At 41.6% G+C, this 24,666-nt stretch overlaps 1 protein-coding gene across 3 annotated transcripts in view; it reads left to right on the top strand.

Moving 5' to 3' along the window:
• tsc1a (TSC complex subunit 1a) overlaps window positions 1-24,397 on the top strand; it is a 155,655-nt gene extending 131,258 nt beyond the window's left edge. For all 3 annotated transcript variants that reach the window (XM_084307339.1, XM_084307340.1, XM_084307338.1), the window contains exons 22-25: window positions 3,319-3,506; window positions 5,074-5,223; window positions 13,662-14,145; window positions 24,192-24,397. In XM_084307339.1, coding sequence (XP_084163465.1) covers window positions 3,319-3,506; window positions 5,074-5,223; window positions 13,662-14,145; window positions 24,192-24,371 — 1,002 coding nt within the window. In that variant the 3' untranslated portion in view covers window positions 24,372-24,397. The remainder of the gene's footprint in view (window positions 1-3,318; window positions 3,507-5,073; window positions 5,224-13,661; window positions 14,146-24,191) is intronic.
• The last annotated feature ends 269 nt before the right edge of the window (window positions 24,398-24,666 follow it).

The raw sequence follows: 24,666 nt of genomic DNA, 5'->3' as shown, positions 1-24,666 counted from the left end.
AAAGTTATATTGGGCTTAAAAAGGTTGGTGACCACTGCATTAGACCATACTTTACTATGAATATGTGAATGAAAAAGTTTAACGTTGCTACATAATGAACAATACATATAGGACTTTGAATGGGCCCTAATAATGGCAATGTAGCAATAGAATTTAAAAAGTTATAGCCATGCAAAGAAGGGGTACTTCTCCATAGACAAATAGAGCCGGCAACCTATGGTATATCGTGAATTTAACCCAAGGCAACCAAAGTGTTAAACAATACAGAATATACAGCACTTCTTGGGGTCTGTAGGGTAAGCACTTATTCCCTCCCCCCTGAACATTTATGGAGATGTATGGGCCTTTTAAGTCAGTGATAAAAGTGTCTTTCAAGGATAAGTGAGCTCCTGCACTGATTATTATAGTTCAATATTCAATATTTGATCACCAAAACCCCCCAAAAAGCATAAAAAGGGGGCCCCCGCCCGAAAAGGGCCCTTAAAAATCGTGCTCGCGCGCGCGCTCGGTTAATATATACACACAAGTGTAGTGCCCTTTTCAGCCTTTGAGCACCTGCCCCTCTAAAGTCCTGTGCACGTCCCTGCTTGGAGACATATAGGAATATGATATAGGCTATACATGGGTCCGTCAGCGAGGAGATTTGGCCATTTGAGAATAGGCTATTATGGCCAAACGAGGGCATATAGCCTATGAATATTATTAAATGTTTTCATAAGCGTAAAGATACAAGGACAACAGTTATATTAACGATCAAGTTAGTTTACTGTATGCAGGCGCGGGGCTCCGTGTGACATGTCTGTGCCATGCTGCGTTATGCGCAAATTACTGTTGCATAATGTAGGCTATATAATTTATATAGGCTATACCTAATACCGACATCAAAATAGATTGTATGCCTCTACAAATCATATTAAACCATGCAGGTAGAAAATTTACAGAAAATCCGTCGCGATTTGGAATCAAATTGACGGAGAACTTTAATCCCTGGATAATCGAACTTTAAAAGAACGAAACGAAAAAGGGCATTCATATTCCAGCATGGTTATTATTAATGACACCAACGCCAAACAGTGGTTAATGGTCTTTATTAGTGTTTGCGCTGCCCAGGCAGCAATGGTCTTTAAGTTAATAGATATCACATCCGACATCACCGTAGCGTGTACACGTCTGTCAGCCTGTCGCGTATTTCTCCCACGCGTTCGCTCGGTTTAGTCCACTTTTCCACATTTCATGGGGGTGTTTCATTACCATATATGGTTAATTACGGGTGGTTCTATATGCAAATACTTAAAATCGTGCACGAGCGCGGAGCGTAGAACAAATGGTATTTATCAACACGGAGTGTGCGTAGAACCTGTGTACGCACTTTTGATAAATCCAGATTTTTCTGTGCGTACACACATTCTAAATTCCGAGCGTAGGAACGGAAATAGAACACTTTCTACGCATTGTTGATAAATGAGGGCCCAGGAGTTGACTGATGCCCTGATCCAGGTCTGGGAGGAGATCCCTCAGGAGAACATCCGTTGTCTCATCAGGAGAATGCCCAGACGTTGTAGGGAGTGAATACAGGCACGTGGAGGCCACACACACTACTGAGCCTCATTTAGATTTTTTATTTTGATCCAGAATCCAGACCTCCATGGGTTAATGATGTTGATTTCCATTGATCATTCTTATGTTATTTAGTTCTCAATGCATTCCACTATGTAATGAATAAAGATTTTCAACTGGAATATTTCATTCATCGAGATCTAGGATGTGTTGTTTAAGTGTTCCCTTTATTTTTTTAGCAGTGTACATTAACAGGCGCTTCCAGCTGTATTGATCTACGGTGCGCCCATAGGGACAGATTTATGATTTACGGTGCGCCCATAGGAACAGATTTATGATTTACGGTGCGCCCATAGGAACAGATTTATGATCTACGGTGCGCCCATAGGAACAGATCTATGATCTACGGTGCGCCCATAGGGACAGATTTATGATCTACGGTGCGCCCATAGGAACAGATTTATGATCTACGGTGCGCCCATAGGGACAGATTTATGATCTACGGTGCGCCCATAGGAACAGATTTATGATCTACGGTGCGCCCATAGGGACAGATTTATGATCTACGGTGCGCCCATAGGGACAGATTTATGATCTACGGTGCGCCCATAGGGACAGATCTATGATCTACGGTGCGCCCATAGGGACAGATCTATGATCTACGGTGCGCCCATAGGAACAGATCTATGTAGTCCTACGGGTATCGAACTCCGGTAAAATCCCACACGTCATTTCAAGGCATACATGTCTGAATGTTATTTAGTAAATTGCAATGGATATTGCCTAGAATTTTTTTTATATATATTCCCAACATTTATCCCTAACCCATAGCACAGATACAAATCTCAAGTTGACCTTTACATACAGTATTACAGCATGGTGAATAAATTACCACAGCAAGGTAAACATAGTATTAGAGCATGGTAAATATATGGAATATATTACCAATGCAAGGTAAATATAGTATTACAGCATGGTAGATATATGAAATATATTATCACAGCAAGGTAAACATAGTATTAGAGCATGGTAAATGTATGGAATATATGACCAATGCAAGGTAAATATAGTATTACACCATGGTAGATATATGAAATATATTACCACAGCAAGGTAAATATATTATTAGGACATGGTAAATATATTACCATAGCAAGGTTAATATATTATTACAGCAAGATAAATATATTGCCACAGTAAGGTAAATATATGACCACAACAAGGTCAATATATTACCACAGCAAGATAAATATATTGCCACAGTAAGGTAAATATATTGCCACAGCAAGATAAATATATTATCACAGCAAGATAAATATATTACCACAGCAAGGTAAATATATTACCACAACAAGGTGTGATGGCCTGGGAAATAATTTCCTAAAACTAGGAACACTCCTATTGACGTCTTTTGGTTATGAGCTTTTTAATTCGTCAAGCATCTAAAACTAAACTACTACTGAATCTACTACTATTAATAATAATATTTACTAATAATGCCTCTCTCAGGGAGCTCCAGTAGCTCACCGCATATCTCGGCGCTATTTCTGCGTCGGGGAAAACCGTGCTGCGTCACGGATCTGGTGGACACGAGTTCGATTCCCGGACCCGCCGTCTTTTATCAGAATGTCTTCCCCTGCTCTATATCCCGTTTCAACCTGTTTCTGTCGGTCATGCTTGACCAGAAAAGCGATAAACGCTAAAAAATAAAGTTTAAAAAAATAAATAAAAATAATGCCTCTCCCCCTCTCCGTCCCCCAGGAGCTGTCCATGCTCCAGTCCAGTGTGTCTCGAGAGCAGCAGAGGCTGAGAGACAGTGAAACTCAACAACAGCAGAAACTGGAAGCTGCCAACCATAGAATCAATGAGCTGGAGAGCCAGCTGGCTAAGAAAGATCAGCTGATCGTGGATCAGAAGAAACTACTGGAAGATGTCAAGGCTCAGGCCAAGTAAGGACTAGATATACAATAATAATACCAAGTAAGGACTAGATATACAATAATAATACCAAGTAAGGACTAGATATACAATAATAATACCAAGTAAGGACTAGATATACAATAATAATACCAAGTAAGGACTAGATATACAATAATAATACCAAGTAAGGACTGGATATACAACAATGTACCAAGTAAGAACTAGATATAAAATAATGTACCAGGTAAGATTAGATATACTATATTGGATAGATTAGATATTAGATAATGTAAATGACTAGATATACAATAATGTACTGTTTGAAAACGTTTAGCTAAAGAGAAAGCCAAACCTCTCTTACCATAATAGTCCCCCATCTTAGGTATACTGGAGATGACCATGGTACAAGGACACTATAAAAGAAGGAAGAGTGTAGTGTATTCACTGTGTAGCCGTGTAATTGGTGCCAAGTGTGAAATTTCGGCCAACATTGTTATTATGTTACCGTAAATCCTCTAATAGTGGAGGGTACTCGAATAAAGTACGGGCCTCTTATAATGGACGGGGGTTTGATGCATGCAGACAAATACAGGCCGGTCTCCAATATAAGGTTGCAAAAAAAGTGTTTTTTAAAAATTTTCGTGCCGTGATATAGAATGAGATAAACTCTTGCCAATGCAAATCAAGTGCTGCCTCCCGCTACACTGACTACCGTACATTAACGTTTCCCTTTGGTTGGCGTTAGCGCTAGCTAACGTTGTCATAATATCTAGATCTGTGGTGTCAGCTGGATGACGTTGACTTCGTTTGCAAAAGTTAACGTTCGCTATCTATATGGCGTTGGCAGGCGAGGCTGGCGTTGTCCAGTTGACACATTACAGATCATGATGCTATGATAGCGTTAGCTAAAGCTATTGCCTGCATGTTATCAACAAGATAGTAGTCGAGAAGGTACAACACGCAAAATGGTCCGTGCGGACCCCGCAACCTATAGACAGTTCCAACTTCAGTGTGTGAATTACGTTAATCCCACAATTACTCAACTGCACTCGATATTTAAATACCAATGCTAGTCTAAATAAATGTAGACAGACAATGTACGTATAAAAGAAAAAATAATAATAATAATGCAATAAAAGTCTGAAAATGAAGGGATTATGTCCATGAGTGTCATTTTTAGAAATTAAGGCCTGCCTCTTATATAAGCCTCTCTCTAATAAAGGCCTGGTGCTCTTTGCAGCCGAGGTAAATACAAGACCCGTCCTATATTTGAGGATTTACGGTATCGGCCATGTCCTCGTTTATGACCTGTCATTTAAACAAGTTATTATCTTGGATGTTAGAATCCTAGCAATTTGTTGCATTGTTAACTAGCTAACATTTGATATATTGCTTGATGTATATTTCCTCAGATAGATGGTATATATTTCATTTTAATACAGGCTTCAATAGAACTGGCACCAGTCTGACACCAAGCAGAGCATTGAACGCTGGTATTCCGATGTGATGACCCTTCCTTCTTTTATAGTTTCCTTGCCATGGTACAGGAAGTGACCCCTTTTCTCTCTGTCTTGATTGGTTGTTTGTCTCCTCCAGGGCCCAGCTGTCGGCGTGTGAGAGTCGCTACGTGGCTCTGAGGAGAGTGAGCCAGGCTCTGCAGACGGAGATGCTCCAACTCTACAGCCAGACGGACCTGGAAGAGCACCCACACCCCAGCACCCACCCTGAGGCCCACAGCACCCGCAGGTAACCAGCTGCTGAGCTCTCATACTGTACACACACACACACACACACACACACACACACACACACACACCCTGAGGACCACAGCACCTGCAGGTAACCAGCTGCTGAGCTCTCATACTGTACACACACACACACACACACACACACACACACACACACACACACACACACACACACACACACACACCTGAGGACCACAGCACCAGCAGGTAACCAGCTGCTGAGCTCTCATACTGTACACACACACACACACACACACACACACACACACACACACACACACACACACACACACACACACACACACCCTGAGGACCACAGCACCTGCAGGTAACCAGCTGCTGAGCTCTCATACTGTACACACACACACACACACACACACACACACACACACACACACCCTGAGGACCACAGCACCTGCAGGTAACCAGCTGCTGAGCTCTCATACTGTACACACACACACACACACACACACACACACACACACACACACCCTGAGGACCACAGCACCTGCAGGTAACCAGCTGCTGAGCTCTCATACTGTACACACACACACACACACACACACACACACACACACACACACACACACACACACACACCCTGAGGACCACAGCACCTGCAGGTAACCAGCTGCTGAGCTCTCATACTGTACACACACACACACACACACACACACACACACACACACACACACCCTGAGGACCACAGCACCTGCAGGTAACCAGCTGCTGAGCTCTCATACTGTACACACACACACACACACACACACACACACACCCTGAGGACCACAGCACCAGCAGGTAACCAGCTGCTGAGCTCTCATACAACAGAATAGTATACACACACACACTAAGGCTGTCACTTTAACAAAAAAAATGTTATTCGATATTCTTTGCAGAATTGTAGACGAGTTCGAATTCAAATGTCAGTGTTAAAAAGCTATTTTCTACATTTTGGCAACTTTTTTTACCATGGTATGTTTGGTATCATTCTTTTCAGCACAGTCTCACCTATATGACCTGACAGTTTGTTTTCATACTGTACATACTGTATTCTGTACAACACAAAAACGATTTTAGAAGATGTGTTTTTCTACTATGAGGCTGAGCAAATGTAAACATGCTCCATGAAGCATTAGAAACAATGAAAAACCCTCAGGTTGCCTATGTACAAACAATTATATGTATAAACTATTATTTTCTTACCTCGCCTCATAATCCTCCTCTGAAACGGCACAAAACAACTCCAAACGCACTCCAAAAGACCGACAACTAGCGTGATAAAAAACGGCCAAGATAATAATACAAATAGAGTACAATTTACCCATGCGTAAAACCTTATTTAGCATCAAATTGAAATGATCCTGTTTCAATTATTTCTTGGGCTATCAACACCAAATCAAAACTAGCTACTATGTAGTTTCAGGCCTGCTCTTTCAATGAGCGTTCCAGAAATTCTCCGCCAGTCACGTGAACCCTCCTTGTCGTTCTCGGCGCGTTCTCAGCGCGTTCTCAGCGCGTTCTCAGCGCGTTCTCAGCGCGCTCTCAGCGATCAGTTCAGCTGGTCCTTCTGTTTGAGAGAGACTCTACACTCACACTTGCACACACTCTCCCTCTCCAGACACACACACTCCCCTTCTGTCTCTTTCTCCCGCTCTTATTCAGTTTGTTTTCATTTGATCATTTATTTGTTAATAGTTCTGTGACTTCTGTGAGTCATTTCACAGCTGACTGATCTCCACCAGGGGGCTCTCTGTCACTTCTTATTGTTTCTCACATGTTACCTGGTGATAAATGTGTTCTGAATAGTTTTTATTCAACATTTATTATATGTTTATAGATATTTTGTTATTCATTGATTTTTACTTCTAGTTGAATACTATTTTAAAGCAATCAATTGTAAATAAAAGCCACACTTGTAAGCTATCAAATGTTTTTTATTTCATGTTTATATCTACTTTAGAGCCTGAGAAAATTATTTTAGGTAGGTTTTTTACATTTTTTACAATTTTACATTTATCAAAAAACAGCTTAGTTTTTGGGGGTTTTAGTGCAGTCTTTATAGGGCCTTTTTACTAGGCGGATTTAGGTGTCAATGGCCACTATAACTATATTTACACTATATACTATTATATTATGGTACTATATTATATTGAAAATATAGTATAGTTGGTTTATCATATACTGTAGGAACATGTTGCTGCCTGGACACATTACAAAGGGAGGGATATCCATATGAAAACCAAGGAAATGATAATAAAAGGAAGGGTCATCGCTAGGGGTGTAACGATGCGACCTCACAACGATTAATTTCGATTACGATTATTCAGGCAACGATGCAATGCATCATGAAATCTCTTCATTTGACCACGATTTGATTAATTTTCGATTAATTTATCAGTTAATTTCCCAAAAGAAATTGAATACACAAATGTGGCTGGGGGAACTGATTCACTCGGCATGAATGGATTATAGGTCAATAAAAACAATACACACACACAAAAAAACATAAAGGTTTTTTATTTCGATTATAATCGGTTCTAACATATTCAAATCGATGCAGTTGAATCGTCACATTAGAATCGATGCATTTCGATTAATCGATGCATCGTTACACCCCTAGTCATCACATCAGAATACCAGCGTTCTAATGCTCTGCTTGGTGCCAGACTGTGGTACCAGTTATATTGAAGCCTATGGGAGATGCACGGAGAAGCAAAGCTATCCGAGGAAATGTACATCGACCAATATATCAAATGTTAGCGAGTTAACAATGCAACCCATTGCAGATGATTCTGACATCCAAGGTAGTAACCTGTTTCAATATAAATGAGATGGCCATCCCATTCAACTCAATGTCAGTTGAACCTAAGGTTTCCACACTTGGCACCAACAATGTCGCAATGACTATTCCTTCTTTTATAGTTTCCTTGTTGAAAACGAGGAAATTATTCTTGACTTTGTAAAAAAAAAAAAAAAAAGGCCTGGTAAATTTTTCCACAAATGTAGACTAGTAGGTGGTGATGTGTTGACATGTAGACCAGGTGGTGATGTGTTGACATGTACACGTAAGTGTTGATGTGTAGACTAGGTGGTGACATGTAGACTAGGTGGTGATGTGTAGACCAGGGCCCTGTTCCTCGTACCTGGCTAACTGAGTTAGCCGGATAATAAACTTGACTTAAAGGGGAACTATTTTACTATTTCTTTCACTATTTGGGCACTTTTACACAATTCCTGTGAGTCTATGGAACACCTCTGTAATTTTTTATTTTTTTTATTCATTGTTTTGTATTTCTAATCAAGTCCTCAAAAACAGCATTTGTCTACCTCACTGTGTGCAGCTCATCATGAGCCTGATGCCACACAGCCACATTATCATGCAGCTGTGTCTCTCTGACATCACAAATCAGCACATTTTCAGATGACTCAGTTCAGTGAGGGTGAATATTGTGAGAGGAGAATTGGAAGAATGCGCCAATATGAGAATTAGAGACATAGATCATATTAATATAAGTTCACATAGCTAGGAAACAATGCTAAACACTCAAAAAGGCCATTTATAAGATAGTTCCCCTTTAAACTAGTCCTTTCGGTTCCCCGACGTGCGATTTTCTAAATCACTATGGCAACAGATCAAAAAGTTTTAACCTGGTCGAGGGCAGGGTTTAGTTCAGTTAGCTGGATAAACCATGGCCACGCCCTCGCAAAGAAATGCCAGCTCCCTTCCTGAAATAATTCTCAGTCTAGATCTCATTATACCATTCTGAATTATGTTTTTGTACTTCTAGAGGAGGCTTTTGAAATGTAAAATAATATACCTAAAATGCTGATAAATCATATTAAATTTGATTTGATATTCAGCCTATGGATTTACTTTGTTCTAAATAATGCATGTCATATATACGGCGCTTGCGAGGTGTGATATACACACTATGTGGTTATTTTAATAACGTCGGAGCATTGCAAATGTGAATCCCGCGGGGATGTTTTTAATGAATGGGATGTTTTTAATTAATGAAACCCATCAGGCGTTTGGCTCTGATTAGTTTCATATTCTCGACTGTGGATGTATTTGCGCCCGGATTGTGTTTCATTCAAGCATAAATTGAAGCGTCTTCATGTGTGGATTGTGGATATAAATTACGACTAGGGATGCTCGATATTGGCTTTTTTACCTATACCGATATTGTCCAACTCTTAATTTCCGATACCGATATCAACCGATACCGATATATGCAGGGTTTCCCCCCCAAAAAAACTGAATAATTTCAGGTAATTAACATTACATATTTCTTGTTGTGGAATTAACACAACATTATGGATACTTTTGACAATAAGTAAAATCAGAATTTGTTCTTACTTGCTTGCCTGGGTAAATAAAGGTTATAGAAATGTAAAAAAAAAAATGTAAATTTAAAACCGATACCGATATATTTTTCAATATCAAATTTTAATGCCAATATCGGCCGATAATATCGGACATCCCTAATTATGACGAATCTGAATATGTGGATTGTTGAATTGTGTCACTCACAAGTTATTGTGATATTGTAACTGGGATTAAAATGTTTGAGGAGATGCGCTGTTTGACGGATTTGATGACGTGGATGTGACATGAGAAAATGAATGAGCAATTGCAAGCCTTTGACGTTTTGATTAATGCATTTGAAAAAATGCATTTATCTGTTCAAGCACTGTTAGTGTTATCTGATGATGAACAAGTAGGTGATTAACATGACTGGTGTCACTGGTATAAACCAAAGGTTAATCAATTCAATGCATGTATGGATGATGTCCGAAACAGATTAAAACCTGATTAATAGTGAAACTGTATAGCCTCCAAGCCTCTCTGACACGTTATTTTGGGGGTCGCACATTGAAAACGTTGGGAACCATGCATTTATATAGTACATGATACCTAAGCACATACAGTACAGATATCCTCATAAGTATCTATTAATTCGTATCAATTAGATACTCTTTGGGCTTGTTTTTGTCTACTTATTCTGAAAGAGTTTAACTAATTATTTTCGCTAGCACGATCTCATTCAATTGTTCATTCCATTAAGCCTATACTGCCAGCAGGCACATTTAAAGAAATATAATCTGATTGATTGGGGTAATGAGGGATTTAAAATTAGCCTATAGATTATGCATTTAATTGTCGGCGAGGCTATTGAGCCGTACTGTATTCAGTGTATTGTACTCATTCTGCAATCTGTTAATAAAGTTTTCAATCAATCAATGCCGTTAGAAAATCAGGATTTCTGCGATCGACACCTGCTGTCTTTTCAGGTGAGGCGGCCGTGCGCAATTATCCTGAGTATCAAGTCTGGTTCGAATTAACAAGACTGAATCAGCGTTCGAGGAACAGGGAACGCCTGGATTCAAACATCGGGTTAATTGAATCTGGATAATGGGACTTTTGATCGACATAGTTGAACCAGGTACGGGGAATAGGGCCCAGGTGATGGTGATGTGTTGACATGTACACATAAGTGTTGACGTGTAGACTCAGTGTTGACATGTAGACTAGGTGTTGACATTTAGACTAGGTGTTGACATGTAGACTAGGTGTTGACATGTAGACTAGGTGTTGGTGTAGACTAGGTGTAGACATGTAGACTAGGGCCATGGTTACACCATTGAATACAGAAACGTTTTTGTTGCTGAATGATTACGTTTGCTGTCCAAGTTAAAAAGAAATGCCGTTTTTGCAGGATAACGCGTTGCCCTATTGGCAACGCTGAAATTGTGTTTCCGTTTTGGATACTCGCCAAAACTCGCCGACAATGCTGCTCAACACCCATGCGCAGTAGAGACCCGCACGGTTATTTCCAGTGTTTACAGCAGAGCTGTCCCAAATAGCTGCAGCTACCATGTGTTGTCAAGTTATTGTTATAAGGAGCCCAGTCCAAGCTACAACAGTCTGCATTCCCTTAATTTGTGCCGTATTGTATTGTACCCATTCTGCAATCTGTTAAATAAAGTTTACATCCATTCATTCTGCTAGCATTAACGATTGCATGAGCAGCTGGCTAACGTGAGCTAACGTTAGCTACCTACCGTAGCTACCTAGCTACCAGACCCTATTAGCTCAGAGCTCCTCTTTCAACATAACAAGCATTAAACAAAATGGCCCAGTCATCTATTCACTTTTGTTTAATACATGAGGCGTTGTCTAATGTTATCTAGCTACTGATAGCTCCTGATATCAACGTCTGGTATCATCAGTTTGGCTGGCTCGTCGCTCGTGAGCTAACGTTAGCTACCTAGCTAACGTTAATTTCAGACCCTGTCAGCTGCGGCTACCGTGTGGTCAAGTTATTGTTATAAGGAGCCCAGTCCAAGCTACAACTTTTGTTTAATACATGAGGCGTTGTCTAATGTTATCTAGCTACTGATGGCTCCTGATATCATCAGTTTGGTGCTGGCTGGCTAACGTGAGCTAACGTTAGCTACCTAGCTAACGTTATTTCCAAACCCTGTTAGTTGTTATAAGGAGCCCAGTCCAAGCTACAACAGTCTGCATACCCTTAACAATTGTGTGTATTGGGCGGCTAGGTGGTGCAGTGGGCAAGGCGCTCACCACCAATGCAGGAGACGCTGGGTTCGAGCCCAGCTCTCTGCATTGCTATCAGCTTGGCTGGTCGTTCATACTAATACAATTGGCAGTATTAGGGGGTGGGAAGCTGATGGGTGGGGATCGGACATTGTGGACAGCGACTCCTACAGGTCGGTTGGTGCGCCTGCGCAGCAGAATCAGGAAGCGACGGGGGCGGCGTGCCCTCCAAAACGCAGACCCCCGACGCTGAGAGATCGCGCTGTGCAGGTGAAAAGATGCGACTGCTGCTTCCTCGAGTACCGGAGGGGACACGTGATGTAAGGCTTAGTCCACATTGCAGCCGGCTTGTGGGAGGCATGGCCTAACAACGTTCGAGACAGGGGAGGGTAGAATTGGACGATACGTAATTGGGATGGGAGAAAAATTGAAAATGGAAGAAAAAGTAGATAAAAAAAAACAATTGTGTGTATTTAGCCGTATTGTATTGTACCCATTCTGCAATCTGTTAAATAAAGTTTACATCCATTCATTCTGCTAGCATTAACGTTACCAAGCTGCTAGCCACAATGCTATACTGTTGTACTGGCCATTCACGTTAGCATGTAGCTAACAACATCGGAGATCTTTTTGTGAGACTAAACTATCCACTCTTGGTGGTCAATTGTGTTGATGTAAGTTTTGTTTCATCAACAAATGAGGCAGAACACACAGTGAATGTATCCGTTTAGTTTATTGCACTTTTATTGCACTTTCTTTGCTGAAAAATAAATGCTACGTTGGCTAAATGGCTCACGCGAGGCATTTAACACTTTCAGTGCCAGCAGGGGGCGCACGATTTAGTGCTTGAATGCCCACCATCCACTTCAATGTTAGCGTTAATAACGCCTAATCTATGTTTTAAATTATGTGTCTAATCTGCCCGTCGCTTATCAATGACTCGTTTTCCAGTCAACATTGTCGAAGCGGATTGTTTTTTTATCGGTTCATTTCCGTTTTATAGCATTTTGAAAAGCCCTCGTTTTCAAGGAAAATATAAATATTCCATGGTAATCGCCCTTTTCTGGAATATTCTAGAATACACAAACGTTGTAATTTTTCTGCCTATTTATGAATCGTTTTCAAATAAACGCTAGATTATCGATAGTATATGTGTACGTATGCACGCTATATAGGCGATCTGAAAAATCTATTCTCTGATTTCCTCAAAGCGATCGCGCACACACAGACTGATCACACATAGGGCAAACGCTGAGATCTCAGCGAATACAACTCTGATTATCCCAAGACTTGTAAAATAGATTCCTTACCTCAGATCAGATGTTCTCCAAAAAGATCATTCCAATTCCTGATTGCCATTCCAAAAATCTATCGGTTTTATTGATCCAACGCTACATACTGTACACATGTATTCCACGCTGTTCTGAGGGTCCACAATGAATCCGATCGGCTCGGGTTACATGCCTGAGAAATAAAATGTGGATTCCGGATTTTTCTTTTCTCATCCATTTTCATTGAGTCCATTCCAAAAGGGTGCATTACCATCTGGGAAACGATAGGGGCGGTTTTTTCACATCTGAGCTCTTACAGGGGCTGCATACCAACGGGAGACTCTGTTGATGAAATATGAATTCAGATCGCTAATAAAAAAGATTTAACGCTAATTGTTGTGGTGGGCATTCAGGCATTGTGCTGATAACACGTGTTATCACGTGGTGGGCACTGAAAGTGTTAAAGATGGTGGTTTGTTGTTTTTTTTGCAGGAAGTGTATTGGCACATTCAACTTCTGATTGGTTGAAAATTGCCTTCATGTTCGACTAGGTGTTGATGTGTAGACTAGGTGTTGATGTTTGTCCGGTCTCTCTCACAGGCCCAATGGCAGCGGTGTCGCCATTTCAACTGTCAATCGGGGTTCCCTCTGCAACGAGCCATCCCCTTCCTTCTTCATCAATGGAGGTCTGGAGCCTCTCTCCACCGCCCTCCTCTCCTCCTCCCCCTCCCTCCTCTCCCTCTCCCCCATCGACTCCCCCCTGGCCGTGGGCTCCTGCCCCACCGAGGGCTCCTTCCTGGGCCAGCGGGTCAGACAGCTGCTCGGACAGACGGGAGAGAGCCAGGAGGGTGAAGGGGAAGAGGACGAGGAGGAGGGAGATGATGAGGAGGAGGAGGAAGAGGAGAAGGAAGGAACAGAGAGGAGTGGACCGAGGAGGCTCTTGGAAGAGGAGGCCCAGCGAGGGCGCCCATCTGTGGGGCGAGAGGGAGAGGAACGTGTGGGCACCAGCCAGACCCAGAGGAGCCCCCAGCTCCAGGCCTCCGCCCACAGGCGGCCTGCCTCTTCCGACACAGTCTCTCAGATGGTCAGTGTTTTATTAATATGGGTCAGAAGTTCATGTAAAAGTAAGATTGCGCTTTGTTTACATTTTTAGTTTTTGGTCTGATGTGTGGGTTGGAGTTGAGTGAGGATAGGAGGAGGAGTTGCTACTGCTGTTCACACCTCAGTCTCTGTCCCAAGAGAAGTCTAGAGGATTTCACAGTATAATAACTTGTACTATGTATATGCATACATATTAGTTATTACTATACTACAGTCGGGTCCATAATATTGACAATTCACAATTTTGGCTCTGTACACCACCACATTGGACTTAAAATGATCAAGTGCTTTAAGTGCAGACAGTCGGCTTTACTTTGAGGTGAACAGTGTAGGAATTACAACAGTTTCTACATTGGTCCCTTTTAACTCGATCAACGCCAGAGGGATATGTGTAATGTGTGGTTAAAAGGCCAGCGTTCTAAAGTATAGGAATACATGGCGGTGTTTGCAGGGCTATAACTACATTATATATTATAGCTATGGATACAATACTATGGCCCATTTGACATCGAGTATCTATCGTTCAATATGTGAAAAAGAAAAGCGGTCTAGGGTAATTCATGGGAGGCTGGTAATAGCCTGCAACGTGTATTATACTAAATGCATTGGCGTTCCGTCCCTACACACGCTATAATAAAAAAAATCAAATGCATATGATAGGTAGGCTATTATGTTCCATCATAAATGCATGAAAGGGTGGGGGGGGGGGGTCGTTTTTTGATGCTTTGATCGTCACCAACGGAATACGTTATGGACTAGCGTTACACACATACTGTACGCTCGGATCGCAATGAAGGCATGCTTTGATCAACGCAAGATTGATATCATATAGCCCTTACCTTGACTAGGATGTGCCCCAAAAAGAATATTCCAATTATCTAGGGATGCCCCGATCGATCGGCCAGCGATCGGTATCGACCGATATTCAGTATAAATATGAGATTGGTGAATTCCGATAATGCTTTATTTTCGCCGATCGTGAAAACCAATCGAAGACATGCGCGGAAAACATGATCCAATTCTCAGTGGAGTTCTCACTCGCTAACTTCTGTCTCATGCGTACCTTTCACCCTAATCTAATCTGAACAACCGTTGCGTTGATTGGTTGGTTAGTGAATGGGGGCGGGGCTGTCATAGAAAAATATTGGTCCTGCAGGCCATACTATCCTCGAGTTAGCGTAATTTATACAAATGGAAGTATTGATTTTGCCGTAACGAATCATTAAAAAAATATACCGTTAACAGGAATATGTTAGTTTTTTACACGTATGTTGGATTATGTAATTGGTTTGTCATGACAAACTAATAAAAAAACGCGAATTAAGCGGTGGAATAGCCCATATTATGTACATTTCAACAAAGTGGAGCCACAAGGGACTTCCATAGCTTAATCGTTTTTACCTTGACTATTAAAAGCCTCCACAATTTAGTAGGGATGCCCCGATCGATCGGCCACCGATCGTTATCGGCCGATACTCAGTATAAATATGCAATCTGTGAATTCCGATAATTAGTCATATTCGCCGATAGCGGAAACCGATCAAGCGAAGCTCTCACTCGCTGTCTGTCTCAGACACACACGACCTGCAAACTGCCGCTGCTCCTCCTCCCTAGCCCCGCCCGCCCCCGTGTAGAGTTTGTAAACAAAGAGGTGCGGCTCCTCTGCTCGAGTCTGTAGTGCACTGCATTCGACCTGCGCTAACGTTAGCTACCTAGCTATCGTTACTGTTTAAACAAAATTACCCAGTCAACTATTCACGTTTAGTAGGCATTGTCTAACGGTATTTAGCCGGCTAGCTACCGATAGCTCCTGATATCAACAAATGATCCAGAAAGTCTAGTAGTTCATGTTCATACCTCAGTTAGCTTGCGTTAGCTGACGTTCGTTTACTGTTCAAAACGAAATGTCCCATTGAACTAAAGTTCTGTCTTAACGTCATCTAGCCGGCTAGCAGTAGCTACAGATAGCTCTTGATATCAATGTCTTATAACATTGATTTAATGCGTATTCGAGCTGAGGGCTTGCTGAATGTGAAACGACCAAAGCACTTAACGTTACCAATGGGGTCCCGCTGCAGCGCCGGAGAATCCTTTTGAGCTGGGCTACTAGAGTACACACAGACAGTGGAGCTGTTTGCAGATAGTGAGCATTTTGACTTGTTGCGTGGTGGCGATGTCTCGCAGTCGCAGATAATACAAGTACAAGTCTAATTATATAATATATATATTTTATAAAAAAAAAAATTAAAAAAAAACTTTTTATATAAAATAAGTTTTAATTTCTTTTTAATCAAAAACAATCGGTATCGGATCGGTATCGGCCGATATGGATCACGACGATCGGTGATCGGTATCGGTGGCAAAAAACGTGATCGGGGCATCCCTACAATTTAGTAACGAGTATACCCATGGCTGGTGTTGATATTTTACGATGCCAGCTTGTGAGAATTCGTTGTAGCCAGCCAGCTAACGTTAATGCCATTCAGAATTTATTAACATAGCTACAACAACACTTTGAATGCCCAACCCGAGTTTTCTCGGGTTTACCCCCCGCGGGTTGAATGCCCATCACGAGAATATTCGTTTTTTCTCGTTTTTTTTTTTTTATTAGCGATCTGAATTCATATTTCATCAACCGAGTCTACCGTTGGAAATTCAGCCACCCCAGGCGCTCAGATGTGAAAAAAGCGCCCCCTATCGTCTCCCAAATGGTAATTCACCCTTTTGGATTGTCAAATGTCAATGAAAATGAATGAGAAAAAAAAATCCGGACTCCACATTTTACTTCTCACTCATGCAGCCGGCGTCGATCAGCTTTACTCTGGAGCCTCAGAGCAGCGGGGATTATGTGTTTTTACAGTATACACGGTGGATCAGTAAAAGGATCGATTTTTTCGAATGGCGATCAGGAATTGGAATAATCCATTTGGATACCATCTGATCTCAGGTAAGGAATCTATGTTACCAGTCTTAGGATAATCAGACCCGTTTTCACGGAGATAATCTTTTATGTGATTATGTGATATGGCTGTTTGACTGTGCGAGTGGTCAGGAAATAGGAGAATCGATTTTCAGCTCGCGGCACGAGCGTGCATGCGTACACATACTATCGATAATCTAGCGTTTATTTGAAAACGATTCATAAATAGGCCGAAAAATGACAACGTTCTAGAATATTCCAGTAAAGGGCGATTATCATGGAATGTCTTCTTTTTTCCGTGAAAACGAGTGCTTTTCAAAATGCTAGAAAACGGAAATGAACCGATAAAAAAACAATCTGCTACGACAATGTTGACTGGAAAATGAGTCTTTGATAAGCGACGGGCAGATTAGACACATAGCCATAATTTACAACATAGATTAGGCGATATTGACGTTAACATTGAAGTGGTGCTGGGCATTCAAGGGGGTAAAAAGGAATTAAGCTTGGGCTCTGAAAGTGTTAATATAATTACATGCATCATTGTTTACAATGAACGGTGGGGCTAATCGAAAGGACTGAACACGGACAAGTTAAACAGCAATCAATTAATTTAATACAACAGGTAGTTTGAGCTGCACTTTCGTGCCTATACGACCACACCACAGCTCTCACAGAGATATATCCGGCTTTGACGAGCCCTCTCTCCTGCGGATTAAATTCAGCAGCTCTTCCTCGAGTGCCTGTAGATGCCTGCATTTGCACAACGGCGTCCATCCCTGCTGCTAGCTAATGTTAAAACTAACCTAAAGTTAGTTAGATGTTCACCAACAATCTACAGACACCAACTGAACAAACACAGAACCGGAATACACAAGCAGATAGCGAAGCATCGTAAATACTTCTGGTCAGGGGGTTTCAAAATAAAACACCGGAAAGACGTTTATTTTGTACATTATCTAACGTTAAAACGAAGCTAAACTAACGTGACCAAAGCAGAGTATACACACAGACAGTGGAGCTGGTTGCAGATAGCGAGCATTTTGACTTGTTGCGTGGTGGCGATGTCTCGCAGATAATACAACTACAACAAGTATAATTATATAATATATATATATTTTATAAAAAGATTATATATTTAAATAAAAAATAAAAACATTTTAACCAAAAACGATCGGTATCGGCAGTGTATCGGCCGATATGGCTCATAGACAGACTATCAGTGATCGGTATCGGTGGCAAAAAATGTGATCGGGGCATCCCTACAATTATCTGATCGCGAATCCCAGTATTGGTGTCGATCGTGTCGCCAACATAATCCGCCACACATCATCCATCCATAGATCGCGAAATATGACTCGTTATATGCAATAAGCCCAAATCGTTCTGGTTGATCACCTGAAACCCCAAATATTCCCAAATCAAAGGTATATTCCATGTACATTATGTGCCTTCACAAAATCATTAAGGGGGGGGATCCTTTAAACTAGAAACTGCGATCGTGTTTGTCGAGCATGTTTTACGTCCGGTAAAACACGACACTGTGATCGTTACAAAAATACGACACTGTGATCGTTACAAAAATATGTTTCAGGTTCGGTAAAATAGACATAGAATATACCTTAACTTAGCCAGAAGGTATTCCAAAAAGTATAATTCCCAGTGATCACATCGCGATTACCCGTGTATGTCTATACTCGTTTATATGGGAAATAGGTTTCAGACAAAAAAATCTCGAGGCGATCGCTCCATCGTTCCGTCTCCGAGGAGGAGGGGCTCTTGCAAAAAAGAGAATAGGTGTATCCACACCAAGCCATTCCAGTTCAGAAGGTAGGCGATACTGCCACCTGGTGAGATTCGATCGTCATTGCAATTCCAACGTAGGCAGATGAGCCAGGGATACCTAGAGGGCTCCGGCTGACCGTATAGAACGGGGATCAAAGGAAAAATATAAAAGGATCTAAAAACGAGATAGTAAATTTTTGGCACCCAACGCTTGCCGGCGAAACACAAGATATTATGTTTTTGGCGCCCAAAGAGTTAAGAATGTACCAACTGTTGATTTGGCCACAGCTAATGTATTTGCAATCTCCCTCATGGGTTTGTTTTTGGTTTTCAGCCTAATGATGGCTTGCTTCACTTATAGTTACAGCTCTTTGGACCTCATATTGAGAGTTAACGGCAACAGATTCCAAATGCAAATACCACACTTGAAATGAACTCTAGACCTTTTATCTGCTCCTTGTAAATTAAATAATGAGGGAATAAAACACACCTGGCCCTGGAACAGCTGAGCAGCCAATTGTCCAATTACTTTTGGTCCCTCTTAACACAATCCCGCCCAACAACGTATATATCCGTGTTTCGAATATATGCTTAAAGGACCGAGGACGGATATATCCGTGGCAAGGTTGTTTTGGCTTTTATTCCATTTTAATAACCTATTCAAGGTCGCCGAGCTGCACTGCAGATGTACCCTACTCGTTGAATTCGAGAAAGTGCATTACCGGCCAGATCCTCTTAGGGGCGCTATCTCGATAATGCAGTGGTCCCTGTGGCAGAAGCTGTCTTTTATTTTTTTGATCTCTAATGTAGTTTTCTACTCACCTGAAGCGATCGCTATTGTCTGTTGCACGGAATACGTTTTGGATCGCGGATTTCAGTGTGCAGTAAGGGGATTTATCATCAGCCAATGGACATATCGATCTACCAGATGGCGATCGATAACTGGGAAATGCTCGGTGGGATCCAACCGGCTCATGGTAAGATCTTTTTCACGTAAATTACAGCCCGATCGGGCCTTGTTATGATACTCAACCAGGCGATCAGCGTATGTGGCTACTTAGACGAACACGGTTATTGGTAATCAATAATCAGAAACGACGTCCCCCATACATGCTTGAGGATCGTACCGATCATATGCAGTTTGAGTTTTAACTGTAGCTTCTGTATAACGGAAATGCCATTGGATATAACGTTAGTAGCTATTAGCCCTATATCTAGCCTTCCAGGAAATATCCTAGCCGGAATCCCGTATAACGCTTATATTCACGGCGCTATAAAATGAGAACGTATTGATGAAAAAATTATTTCTTTAAGCCATTTTGAAGGGACGGTTTATGGTCTCAATTGACAATGAGAATGGACAAATAGCAATACTATAAAGTATAGATTTAGCTCTACAAACAGCCCCACGGACTGTGCAAGTCTGTTTACATATGCTGGTCGTCTAGAGTGATATTAGATGCATCCCAGTGGCCGCCAATGTGTTAACACGCTGCGGCCCGTATACGATTTGCCCGCCGGCAACCTCTAGCGGCTTGGGTGTAAATATTTTTTTAATACAATATATATCGAATTAAAGCCATATTTGTTGCCTGTCGATTGCCGCTCAGCGGTTCTTGAGTTACATGCCGATATGTGAGGCGTGCGCCAAAGTCTTTAGCAGACTTTACATTTTTTCGAATACCACTCCTGACGCTCTAGCTCCGTCAATCGAATCAAATCAAATCAGATTTATTTGTAAGGCCCGACAACACACGTTAATGTCTCCATGGGCCGGACACGTCTTCTTTAAACAAGTCAAGACCATAAGGTCTAACAAATTTAAAATAAATGCAAATAAATAATAGAATGCAAGCACTCCCAGACATACCCCACGCGAAGGTAAGGAAAAACTCACTAAAACCTAACAATAGGGAAAAAATGCTCCACAGGCAGTGTGGAGGAGAGAAACCTTAGAAGGGCCATTCAAGGGGGGATCTCCCTTCTTAGATGTCGGTGATAGTAGTGTTGCAGACTAACAGTTGGTAAGCATGCACTCATGTGTGTAGTGAAACACAGATGAGTGCATGCAATAGCAACTGAACATTTTGAAAAATTAAAGATAGAGCTGATAGCGATAGCAACTGAACATTTTGAGAGATTAAAGATAGAGCTGATAGCGAATCTATTTGAGGCACAGGGGCTACGCAAAGAGGGTCGCGTCCTCCCCGTCTTAATCACGGGACGTTCAACACTCCGGTCATCGCTCCGAGACAGCCGGAGACAGGGAAATGGGGGGCGGCGACCTTGAAAATTATTGGACAGGGTTGTAACCAATGAGTGTGGCTTTCCAATGATACCCCACGTGGGGATGAGCGAATCGGGGATCTAGGTGAAAAGTCACAAGCGGAAACCGGAAGTAAAAAATGTGCAGAATGCATTGGAGTCTATGAGAAAATGGAAACCTGCAGACCTTTTTCTTTTCTCGCATTTGACCAAAATCGCTCTATATGACTAATTTCTGAATGGATTCTTATGGAATTTGGACACGTACTACATAAGACTTCAGGCTATTTTTTCAGCCATACATTTTTTGGGATATTACAACTACTACAGAAAAACATGAATAACACGTTTTTCTACAACTCAAGTTCAGACCTATGTTACTCGATTTCATTAGAGACCAGGCTCATGCATGTGCTATAAGTATAAAGTATAGTATTTTGGTTTGCAAAAAAGTATGCAGTCCTCAAGTTCAAGTAAAAAAATTGCCACTTTTGGGGGCACCAGTTAAAAGTAGGGCTGTCAACGAATATTCTATATTCGAATTTATAATCGAATTGTAAAAATTGATATTCGAATTGTGTGAATTGTTTTATTTAATTTTTTTTATCAAATTATTATTATTCTTTTTTATTAAACACAATACAGTAATAACAACAATAAACAGGACTTCACAGGGCATAGTAACAACAACAACAATAACGACAATGGAAATAACAAACAATAAAACAAAACATAGAAATGAAATTGTGTTACCACAGACACCAAATTATTATTATTATTTTTTTTTTTTTAAATATGCCCAACAATAGATATTTAAATATAATCGAATATCATCCTGTCATTTTTGGCCAATTTTGACAGCCCTAGTTAACCCATTCTCCGCCAATAACGTGTTAAGACGGCTTTCAAGGTCATGCGAATTCTGCCAATAACGCTGTACAGCGTGTTTCAAGTTCATATTTTCGTCATGGTATTCATATTTCACCCACGGAGTCTTGGCTCATGCTGTCTGAGCCAGCACAACTCTGCAACGCTTCAATACTGCCACCTGGTGGCCGATCGGCGAGTTGCCAAACCGGAAGTGCCCGTTGCAGCTCGGTCCGTCCCCTAATTTCGTCCGGCCACTCGTTTATCGTCCCGGGACTCAATACACACACCGTGGATATGGATCTTTGCCATAACTCAATAATCTACATGATTTGGACGTGTATTAGTAATATACAAACCGGAAATGGATCGCCTCGATCCCCACCGCGTGTTGCTTTTTAACAGCGGAGGAGTGCAAGAATGTGACAATGTGACCATGTGACCGCGGCAGCGCGTGAGAGCGGCAGTGCGGAAATAGGCTGTCTATTGCCATTCTCTAAGACAAACGCTAACCTTAACCAGCTCCTTAACAGCGCCTAAACTTAACCCTTCTAACCTTAACCAACTCCGAAACAATGCCTAACCTTAACCTTAACCTTAACCATGCCTAACCTTAACCTTAACCATAGAAAGAATATTGCCATTCTCTAAGACAAACTCTAACCTTAACCAGCTCCTTAACAGCGCCTAAACTTAACCCTTCTAACCTTAACCAACTCCGAAACAATGCCTAACCTTAACCTTAACCATGCCTAACCTTAACCGGCGAAAGAATACACGTTAAAAAAAATAAAAAAATAAAAATTGATGGGATTCGAACTTGTCACCAACGGATCGCAGGACCGCAGCTCTGCCAGGTGAGCTAAGCTTCGAATGAAAATCATGGCGGATTACGGCTACATAATGCCGCAAGCTCTGCCGCTCCGCTCTGCGGCTGCCGCGCCTGCCGCGAGGCGTGTCGCAGCCAATCAGGGAAAACGCGGAAGCACTCTGCAGCACTCCTCCGCTGTTAATAAGCAATAGGCATCCCCACCACATAACTGGGATCTGTTTGCGCCAGTGTGATCGCCCAACTGTACGAGGAGACTGACGTGAGTTTCAGCGTTTTTGTTTACCATTTTCGATACAAACTGCTCTGATCAATATATCACCCATACTACATAAATCATTTAACGTCGGTCACGGAATTATAAACGACCCCCCCCCCCCCCCCTCCGTTCACCCGCAGATGATCAGTCATAACGTCTAGGACCATGTACAGTTGACATTTTTAATATAACGTTGATCGGTGTCAAACGGCATTTGATATTCTAATATAAAGCATTTATGTCTATATCTCATGTTCTAGGAAATACTGCAGAAAACGATAAAAACATATTTATACTCTAGACGGTATTTTTGTATGAATGTGTGAATGAAAAAGTAAAACGTTCTTACATCCTGAACGATAGATAATTGATGTTGAATGGGCCATAGTAATGTCAATTTAGCAATACAATTTAAAAAGTTATAGCCCTGCAAATAAGGTGAACATCTCCATAGACAAATAGCGCTGGCAGAGAATGGTTTAGGATGATCAAAGTGGTGGCAGAGAATGGGTTAAAAGGGGGACGCACATATAGAATTTGTTGGAATTCCTACATCGTTCACCTGGTGTGGATGTAAATGTAAATACCCTCAAATTAAAGTCTGCACTTAAAGCATCTTGATTGTTTAATTTCAAATCCAGTGTGGTGGTGTACAGAGCCAAAATGATAAATTGTGTTGATGTCCAACTATCTATAGACCAGACTGTATACTGTGAATTAATTTCTCCAGACATCTCTTGGCAGAGCCTGAGGTGTGACCAGCAGTTGCATCTGTTCTTTATACCACTAACCTCCATCAGGAAAAACTAATAAATTTAAACAAAGTACAATGCCAAGAGGGGCTTTGTGTAGAGTTGCCTGTTTGACGGCATCACAGATTCTAGTAATTCTTGGTAGTTGTTGTTTTGTATCACATTTTTCTTTCATTTCAGTTTACAAAAATATTTTTTCATGGATACTTTTAGTGATTGCTTTCATTTGATTTAACTTTAACAACCTCAAATACATTTGCATTGGTTTAGATAACAAACTGAATATATGGCAAAAAATCTAAATTAATATCAATCATTGTAATAATATTATTATAATAACCCCCCTCCCCAGGGTTCCAGCCAGGCAGCCCTCCAAGCCCCACCATCTCTCCCCCCAGTCCCTGTCCCTGGGCAGGCCACAGCCCAGCGAGGGGCCCCACACCTGCCACCCAGGGCCCTCGCCCAGGCTGTCCGCCAGAGGAGATATGAACTCAGTATCATGGACTATGACGAGACATTGCCTGAATACTGAAGGAGGGAGGGAGACCACACATGGATACTGAGGGAGAGGGGGGGGGGGGGGTCGGATGGATGGATGGATGGAGAGAGATGCTGGGGTCAGGGTGGAGATGTGTAGAAGGTTGGAATAGCTGATGAGAAAATGTTTTCTCTCTTTCACAAACACACATACTAGCCCCTTTCGTGACTGCGTGTGTAGCCTGGGGCTGTACCGCAGTTACTCGCACGTAGACCGCGACCAGTTTAAAAATAAACTACCAAGCGTGGACGGGGGGCTCGGGGTGGGTCAAAAATATATCAGATATGAA

Source organism: Notolepis coatsorum (genome assembly GCF_963971535.1).
Source record: "Notolepis coatsorum genome assembly, chromosome: 2".
Classification (NCBI taxonomy): Eukaryota; Metazoa; Chordata; class Actinopteri; order Aulopiformes; family Paralepididae; genus Notolepis; species Notolepis coatsorum.
This window is presented reverse-complemented; position numbering and strand designations above follow the sequence as displayed.